Below are 9,222 nucleotides of genomic sequence, written 5' to 3' on the forward strand. Positions count from 1 at the left end.
ACCTGGATCCGCCCCTGTTTATCACTGAATACTCAATGCAGAACTCCTGATGAGAATACCCAACGAGAATACCTGAAGTGGTACCTAACTACTGACAGCGAAGAACTTCGACAGTCCAGCTCAAATTCACTGCACAGTCTTTTAAGGCAAAAGTCGGAAGTCATATGCCCTGCTAGAGTTTGAAGGGTTGACTATCTCAAGAAGCGTGTAGCATTCATTGCAAAAGGCAAGGGAAGCTTTTGCAAAACAGTCCGGTGTAACCAGCACTTATGTGAGTTTAATCATTACGAAACAGTCATGAAGTGCTAAAAATAGCTTTGTAAAAACAGAAAAAGGGTAAATAAAAGCCACAGTACTGAAGTCTAGCACCGAGCCTTCTGTGTAGAGTGCATGCCAGCGTTCTATTTATACAAGGCCTCCACGTCAAAGCAGGCCTGCTCCTTCCAATTGATCTCGAGGTGGCGGGAAGCGCCGTTGATGACCAACGTGATCGCTGCACTTGAAATGGGTGGCCACGGCTCTCTCACCCTCCTGCATCAAAGTGAAATGAGCGGTCAAGCAGCGCACGCAAACTGGACATTGGCAACTGGCTGGTTGCCAGATACATGTTGCCAGTGTCGTGCTGTTATCCTATTAACAACACAAACAAGCACCTGGCCTTGACGCACAGACATTGGGCCCAGTGTGAATGCAGAGCAATGTGTAGTTTCTCACATGTGCAGTGAAAAAACACATTTTAGGGACTGGCACTATGGTGCCGTCGTCAACTCCATTACATGGACGGGCATGCCCAGTGATCATTTGTGCACCGTGTTTTTTTTTTTCCAGGTCTAATGCCTTTTTTAACAACAGTGCATGCGCTGAAGACTAGCTGGTATTTGAATGAGCTGGCGTTCTGACCACAGGCTTTCTTTGTGCATGCTCCTGAGGCTGGGTCTGCTGACCATTGCCATCAGGTGCCCTGGATGGCTAAGGGCTTGCCCCATTTAACCTCCAGTAAGGACCCGTGGGCCTTGGGTGATGACCTAGCTATGCACATGTTTACCACTGCATCAGCCATGAATAATGTGTTCTTTTCTCTTGAACCAACTCCACTGCATAAGACTGTCTGTCGCGTCAGCCAAAGATGGCCGAGCAGCCAGCCACTTTCCGGTTGCTGTCTTCCGCCCTTTCCCGCCCGCGCTAGCCTTCGCACGTTCTTCCGTCTGAAGCACTTACCCACTTGGTTGTGCCGCCCCGCAAAAACTATATCAAACAATTTACACTGTTTGTCCACACTTCTGAGGTGGTTCTCTCATGCTTCCTTGCTTTTACAGTGCAGCTGTCTATGGCTAGGATCCGACGGATTATTTCTGTCGACAAAACGAGAATGGCACATGAGCTTAATGCCACCTTGCGGCGCCCACTAAAATCCCCGGGATCGCAAAACTGCGCCACTACTCAGCATAAAGAAAAAAATCATAAAAATAAACAAAAAGGTCCTAGGGCCTTCATATTTTGATATTAGACGGCTTCTATTGCCCCTGGTGAAATGTTTTCCTTGTGATGCACTTGTGTTTGGAGGTGAAGCCAGCTTTGGGAGATCGGTCTTTGTAAGCTGGCATTTCCACTTTCTGTGTTCCACAAACAGGGCCATCCACGGACGGTGTAGGATTACACGAAATGGCTGTGGCTGTTCTACGGGAACTATCCTGAAACAAATTTGACAGTTCACCACTTAGACGACTCTATCATTACGCACCACAGCTTGGCTGGTCATCCTTCTTCACAGAGTGTTAAGGACTGAATTTTTTTGTGTGTCCATCTCTCAAGCTCGAACAGTGATGTAAAACGTTGCACCGGCTTGTGTGCGCCACACTGCGGATAAGCAGCTGAACTGGGCATCCCGATTGTTCCAATTGGAAAGAATGTCGCGTGGCAGTCAGTACAGTGGAACCCCGCTGATACGTCCGCCGAACTTATGACGACCCCCTTTTTGCTACGGATCACCGCGGTCCCGGCAAACGCCCCTTAGAAATATTGCATTAAAAACCCCGATGATACGACGCTCGGGTGCACGCGGTCCGCTTTATATGATGGACACTGCGCGGATAAACCGGAGTTTTTCCCATATTTTACACCGCTTCGCCGCCTCGTCCCGACCTTCTTTATTCTCAACCGCCGTGTGACGCTGCAAAGATCCGCAGGCGGGCCAGACCGCTCGCTGAACAGATGCAAGCAAGTAGGCGGGTACTCGCGGGCGGGAGTAAACTTACGACTTCCCCACGTGGCAGGAGCACACCAACGCGCCAACCGCGAGAAGTAGAAGTTGAGTAGGCAGGCGGACCGTGAATTTGGAGCTCCCGTCGAGCCGCTGACGAACGCGAAAACACTACGCAACCCCACGGCGATGACTGAACAGCCACTTTCCCCACCCGCTCAATCCGAGGGTGCCTAGATTCACGCGCGTCCACACGTGGGAACCGCAATTTTGGGTCACTCGCTTGGACGCCTCAGCAAGTCACTGTAGCAAGACTGCGCTATATAATTTTCCCCTCAACACGGTTTACTCGCGAATTTTGAATCATCTTATCTATTTCGCGTTGCTGGGTCTTGTGGGAAGCGAAAATAGGGATGTGTTGAGCACTTTGACCCAATAGCGACAGCACTGGTCCGTTCAAAGGGTATCTCCACCATGTACGGCAATGCCGTTTTTTTTTTCATCTCCGCCTTCTACTATCGTTAGTTTCGCTTGACCTTGGCAGTTTCACACTCTCATTTTCCCTTCTACATTTGCTCGACCTAATCGGCCTTACCTCGCGCGCGCAAGGCGCGAGGCTGACGGGCTATAAATAGCGCCGGATGGCACGGGTGTAAAGTAGCGGATGGCGCTTGGCTGGCGGGGTAGCTCGGACGCCATGGAGGGGAGGGGGGCACAATATAGGCGTTGCTTTAATTTTAAACTTGGGATTTCAGCTAAAGGTGTTCGCCAATCACGCGAGAACGCGCTTAGGCCAACTCTCACGTGAGACGGTCTACTTGGCCGGCATTTACCCGCACCCCGGTCGTACGACACCCCGGTCATACGACGCTTTCTTGCGGTCCCTTGAAAGTCGTACTATCGAGGTTCCACTGTATTATGTACGCAGGCGTCGTCGGTTAAACAGTTGCTTCAGCGTACTGTACCCTTCTGGATAGCCACCAGGCCAAACTGCTTCAGAACGTAAACATAAGAAGCACTGGCCATTTGTTAGTTCTCCTTTTAAAGGGGCCATGCAGGCAAAGTACAAGTTCATTTTGTTCGAAAGATTTTGTTTTATAGTACCCCCAGCACTTGTCCGGAAGCAAATTATGCTTTATTCACTGAGAAATTAATTTACGTTAAAATTTTGATTCTCCCGCCAAATCGTGTTTTCATGACGTCTGCAACGACATCACAAGAACAGGTCTTCAAGCGAAACCTAGTGCGCTATTAAGCTCGGCAGCCGACTGCGGAGCTTTACCATCAGACCTCCTAGATGGCGCCACCATACTGCAACGGGCTGTTTTCTAGAAAAGCCTTTGCTTTGTTTTTGACCATATTTGTACCTTTCTTGTTTTTGTTAAGGTAGAAAATGATTATTTCATGAACATGGTGTTCGCTCGACAAATACGGTCGCGCAAGACACCGTCATTTACACCAATCGGCCAGTTTCGTCTGAGACAACCCCAAAGCACCACACTGCTGCGCAGCTAAAACAAGCATAGTGCGTGCAGTACCAACTTCAGTACGCATCGGCACTTCTATGTTTGCGTGTACTTACCCCACCATTCTTGCTGCCATAAGAAGAATGTTCCCTAAATTTAAGCGCAAATAGCTCGTCCGGCAAGCTTATAAACCCTGCCTAATTTGCGTTTTCTTTTGCCGGCCTCAGCCAGCCAATCGCAGACCTGGGCATGTGACATCACAGGTTCTGTTGTGGGAAATGAGCTAGTGGGTCGCATGGCCATTCCTTTTTTTTTTTGCTAATTATATAGCTTATTTGAGCAATGTTTACGATACAGGTGGTGTCAGTATGACTCTAACGAGGCGATCTTTCGAATGAACCAAACTTGTGTTCTGTCTGCATGGCCCCTTTAATTGAGAGTATGCGAAGTTGTAGCGCTTATTAAAAACCATGAACAAGGTTCGGAGTTCAAAGACACGCATTGTTGACAAAGTTTTGCCGGAAGTGCATGAGTGCTTTGGATAATTGCGCTCACTAAGTATTCTATAGAAGCAGCATGCTATATTGTTTTCATTTGGACTGTTGTGATAATTAAAATCCTAAAGATTAGGAAGAACATAAAAAAGTTGTGCAGAAATTCAGAGAATTATCTACTAATGCGCAGCATTCTTATGCCGCTTGTGTTTTTTAAATGCAGAGCATTTCTTTAACTCACGATGTTATGCGTCCGTAAGTCGGCGTCCGCAGCCAGCCAGCACGCGCGCCCCTCCCCCGCTCCTCCTCGCTCTCAACAACAGGTGCGGGCGCGCATGCGCGTGCTCCGGCGCTGAAAGAGGCGTTGCAGCAGCAGGTGCTACCTCCTCTCCCTCTACTGCGCGCGCTACGAATATACTCGTTGCCCGAGCGAAGGATCCGCGGCCCGACGTTGGCGTTTGGCCGCGGCTTCTCGTGCACGAAGTTCGGCGTCGGCAGCGCGCTTCAGACGCTTGCGTTCGGCGTCGGCAGCGCGCCGTCTCGATCCAACCGATTGCCCCGCAGAGAGGGTGGGGTGCAAACGATGGCAATAAATAACACGTTACGTACTTACGTCTCTCTCTCTCTCTCTCTCTCTCTCTCTCTCTCTCTCTCTCTCTCTCTCTCTCTCTCTCTCTCTCTCTCTCTCTCTCTCTCTCGTCTCGCAACCCAACCCCTACGACAACAACTAACACTACCACCGCCAACTACCACAACCTACGCCACGTGACCACCCCCAATGCTCTGCATTTACTCGTGTCCCTCGCGCGGGGGCATGCGACGGAGGATTTTTTACAGTCAAAGTTTTGGTTTTTCTAAACCTGTCCGACCAATTATCTCCATTTACGCTATTATAACGATTCGAAGTGGAACATTCGCGAAATCTGCATTATTGCTGAAATGCAGATGGTTATACAGTTTGCGATTTTCCGTATTTTTTCATACTTTTTTCAAAATTGCGTTTGGCCAATCATCTCCATTTACGCTATTATAACGATTACGTTTGGAACTTTCCCGAAATCGTCACTATTGTGGAAACGCAGGGCGTTACACGGTTGGCCAGTTTTTGTAATTATTTTATATTTTTATTATTTTTTAGTTTTTCAACATTTCGACCAATTATCTCCATTTGCGCTATTATAACGGTCAGAGGTGGAACTTTCGCGAAATTTGCATTTTTGTGGAAATGCAGGGCGTTACACGGTCCCGGCTGGAGTACTCGGCAAAGAATGCTACGCATTAAAATGTAACATCCTACTATAGTGGCCATGAACCATTATCAACTTTATCACTGCTAGATAGCGGAAATGTGAATTGCATATTTCTAAATCTGGCATTCCCGAAGTAAGGTCTGCAAAGCATGTCGAGCACATTTTCTAATTTGAGGACGCATCTTCAAATACAAAGGTGATTATTTTTCTGCCGCAAGCTGTAAGCACTGCACTTACGTGGCTGCTGTCTCCTCTTGCCACGACAACCGGAATTTTGCAAAGCATTCTTTTAGAAAAACAACACCAACGAAACAACAGGGGCTTCTCAAGGTTTTAAATTTGAGTTTTAGGTTCATTGTTTACCTGTACCTTTTGTTTCTTTTTTCAACTTTTTATTGTCATTAACGTTTCTTCTTTCATGCTCTCCTAGCTGTCCTTTTTTCGGGACCTCACCCCCTGAGCAGTGTGAAAATGCTCGAAATCTGATACGGATGCATGGCCGCAGGTACGAGTTCTGTGCAACCCACCGTTACCCATGTAAGGTAGCGTTAAAAGACCACAGGGAAGGGATGAAAGCAGTGCACTGACCCTGTCTTTGCGAACTGAATGATATCTTCCAGTGTCAACGCTGGCTCGAAGAGATCTTGCGGCCCGAGAGACGCGTAATGGTAGACAGTAGCGCCCCTAATGCCGGCTTCCTTGGCCTGTTTCAACATGGGGCAGTTGGTGCTTACGTCGGTGAGTATCTCTCGAAAACCGCGCAGCTCCGGCTTTTTCAGGTTCTCCCTGACGCTACCGGGCAAGAGGTCGAAATGGGTTTTGAAGTTATAGCCGAAGAAGTGCACAATCTGAGAAAACACCTTTGGTGGATCGAAGCCGCCAGCAGCGTCGGCCTTGAGGCTGGGAAAGACATACTCGTCGAACAAAGCGCTGCCCTCCACAGCGCTATAGCCGCAAATGATTTCGACGCCGCTGAGGTTCCGGAAGACGCTGCGCAGATTGGTCGCGTTAAACACGCGGTCGATGGGCTGCTGGTAGCGAGACGGCACAAAGCGGAGTGGCTCGAGTGCCGCGGTGCTGGCCACGATGTCCTTGTACTTCTTGCCTCTGAGGCACTTTGTCACCGGCTCCGTCGATGAGCCGGAACAGTTCAGGGAGGCCTTGAGGAGTGAGACGCCAGTGACATCGTTGTTCTCCGGGAAGTTCGACCGCAGCGACAGACCGTGCAGGATGTAGCGCTTGAAGTGGCCGCCGCTACCCTGCAGGAGATCCGTTGCGAGCATAAAGCCTCCGGAGCCGTGGCCCAGGGCAACCATCAGGTTGGCGTCGCCATGAAAGGCTGCTGCATTGTCCTTGATCCACGTGAGCGCCAGGAGGACGTCGTAGATCGCGTCGTTTCCCTTCGCGTCGGGCACGTCTCCCGCGAAGAAGCCGAGCACCCCGAGCCTGTGGTTCGGCGCCGCGACGATCAGGTCGCCCTGCAGAACCAGCTCTTGCCAGAGGGCCTCATGGCGGCTCGCGTCGCCGCTCTGGAGCCACTCTCCGGCGAGGGCGACGACGACCGGCTTGGGAGGCTCGCTGGCGTTGCACACGTACGGGGCCCAGATAGAGACCCGCAGGCAGTCCTCGTCCGACGACTCGAAGAGCGGGCCGTTCTGCGGGCACGGCGGTCCGTGCGCGTAGGCGTACCAGGAGCCGTTGGGCAGGTAGTCGGTGAGCCGGTTGGGCCTGCCGAAGCGCAGGTGGCCCGACGGCGCCACCGCGTACGGGATGCCCAAGAAACGCCGCAGCACGCCTCGGGTGCTCTGGTTGCTCGCGTCCAGCACGCGGCCGGCCAGGCCCACGATGGTCATGTAGCGGCCCGCGGTGACGACAAGCTGCTCCGGTCGAGCTACGGCGCACGCGCCACCAAGCCTGGTGGTGTTGCTGAGGCCCCGCTTCGCCCGGGGGGACAACATGACAAAGCCGATCAACAGACCGCTGAGCGCTACGCAGATGAGGACGCCGGTTGCCAAAACACACCCACTGCGAAGATGAGGCGGAAAGCGAAACATTCATGTTTCATGCGATAGCATTATTAGACTTTAACGGGGTTTTTCGAGTGCGTCCGAACAACAAAGGCAAGAACACAAGTTAGAGTACATTTACGCGCAAGCGCGAGTGATCGATCGAGTGCCGTGAGGCGACAAAGCGCTGCAAGGAGCTGAATTAACCTGTTGTGGCGGAGATGCCTCTAATAAAAATACACGCTTTTGTACTGGAAAACCCTGCATGATCACGCATTCAAGTCTCCAGGCTTCCTCTGCTTAAACGCGTGGCGTGCCCTGGTACTACTGCCATTTTTGGTGCTCTGACAGCGTTTGCTCGCGAAAGGATCACACTTGACTATTTCACAGCCTTCTGACTACTTCAATGTTGGGGTTTCTCGCTCAACATTTGTGTGGGGCCATTGCAGCAATTCTGAATTACTTCTACAGTTTGTTTCCTTGCTCCCAGCTTTGCGCATGCGCGAGTGACGTGTTCATGCGCTATTGGGTATCCTCGATTTACCAGTCCTGGACGGTCCGCGGGCAGTCCGAGGACTGCGTTCGGACCGGAAGTTCCATAGGAATACATGGAAAAATCGAGCGCCGGATCGCGTCTCGGGCAGTCCGCGGACGATCCGGGACTGATAATCGAGGAGGCCCATTATTGGGGGAAAATGAGGACGAGAAAACTAAGCCGAACCGCCGGATTCGCCGGGTTCTCGTGGCGTGTGTGATGCGTACTTAACGGGGCCGATTGGCTGCGCATGGCGTCCCAAGTTGCCGTCGGTTGTGCGCCTCGTGGCGGGCTTGTTTGAATTCCCCCTGCGCGTCGCCTCGAACCAGATGTCGTAAGCGCTCTTTCTGGGCCGCGAAGGTGGCGCTGGTACAGGCGGAGGGCCAGCCCAGGAATCGTGGCGTTGCTTGGCCGGGGCGGTGCGCACGCTGGTCATCTGCGAAGTGATCCTGAACGGAGACAAGCACCCCAGCGAGGGACGACCGGCAGCGCCCGGCGACACCGACATCTGCGGGGATTCGTCAGCCGGTGATAGCGGGCTCAGAGGTGACATCGCTTCCCCGGGTGACATCGCACTTTTCGGTGATGCCTGGCTTCGGGGTGATACCACACTGCGGGGTGATGCCGGGTTCGTGGGAAACGCCACGGTTGATTTCCTCTTTGCGGGATGCGCCACCTTGCTTTTCCTCCGTATCGACTTCCGTCGGGGATCCATGGAGGGGAGCTGGTCTGTGCGGGCTGCGTATGTGAGAAAATTGGCGGCCAACAGTTCAGTGCGACAAGAGGCAGCAGGAAAGAACGATGTCCGTCCTGGACCGGCTGTCTCTGCTTCTTCGTCGGTTCCTCACGCGGTCGCGAGGTCTGCTCGAGATCACGACAACGACGACGACGACGATGATACAGTATTTTAACGCCGCGGGTAATTTTCGGAGCTGGCAATGCGAGCACGAAGTTTAAAGGTAGCTGTGGAGTCAGGAAAACGAGCTAAATTTGGGCGAAATGTTTTTTCGTCGCGGAAGTGTGGCGTTTCTCTCTTGCCATAGCAATGATAGCAAGGAACCTGTCGAGTGCGCAAAGAAGCGTGCGAGTGAGCTGACGAGGCTGTTGCTGCTCCTACACTTATGGAACATACCCACGTGGGGGATTGGCCGAGAGACGGCAGCTTTTCTGGGCTAACATGCCCACCTCGTAGCACTATAAAGTCAGCCTGTAGTATTAAAGTGTGGAAACCGCTACAGAATTGCATTATAGAGTTGTAGAAGAATTACTGA

General features: G+C 51.7%; 1 protein-coding gene across 1 annotated transcript; it reads right to left on the bottom strand.

Moving 5' to 3' along the window:
• Positions 1-248: 248 nt before the first annotated feature.
• LOC144144471 (cholinesterase-like) lies at positions 249-7,937 on the bottom strand. The gene is made up of 2 exons (XM_077675926.1): positions 5,999-7,937; positions 249-531 (listed from the first exon to the last, which is right to left on the bottom strand). Exons 1-2 carry the CDS (start codon positions 7,462-7,464, stop codon positions 402-404), a joined length of 1,596 nt encoding a protein of 531 aa, XP_077532052.1. The 5' UTR covers positions 7,465-7,937; the 3' UTR covers positions 249-401.
• Between the last annotated feature and the right edge of the window lie 1,285 nt (positions 7,938-9,222).

Source organism: Haemaphysalis longicornis, unplaced genomic scaffold (assembly GCF_048455015.1).
Source record: "Haemaphysalis longicornis isolate Haplotype H1 unplaced genomic scaffold, Haemaphysalis longicornis Haplotype H1 scaffold_7, whole genome shotgun sequence".
NCBI lineage: Eukaryota > Metazoa > Arthropoda > Arachnida > Ixodida > Ixodidae > Haemaphysalis > Haemaphysalis longicornis.

Bases quoted from the DNA above. Each gene is read 5' to 3' on its own strand.
- LOC144144471 (XM_077675926.1), bottom strand. From the start codon at position 7,464: ATGTTTCGCTTTCCGCCTCATCTTCGCAGTGGGTGTGTTTTGGCAACC. The intron at 532-5,998 runs GTCAGTGCACTG...ACTTTGATGCAG, and splicing joins ATTCAGTTCGCAAAGACAGG to GAGGGTGAGAGAGCCGTGGC.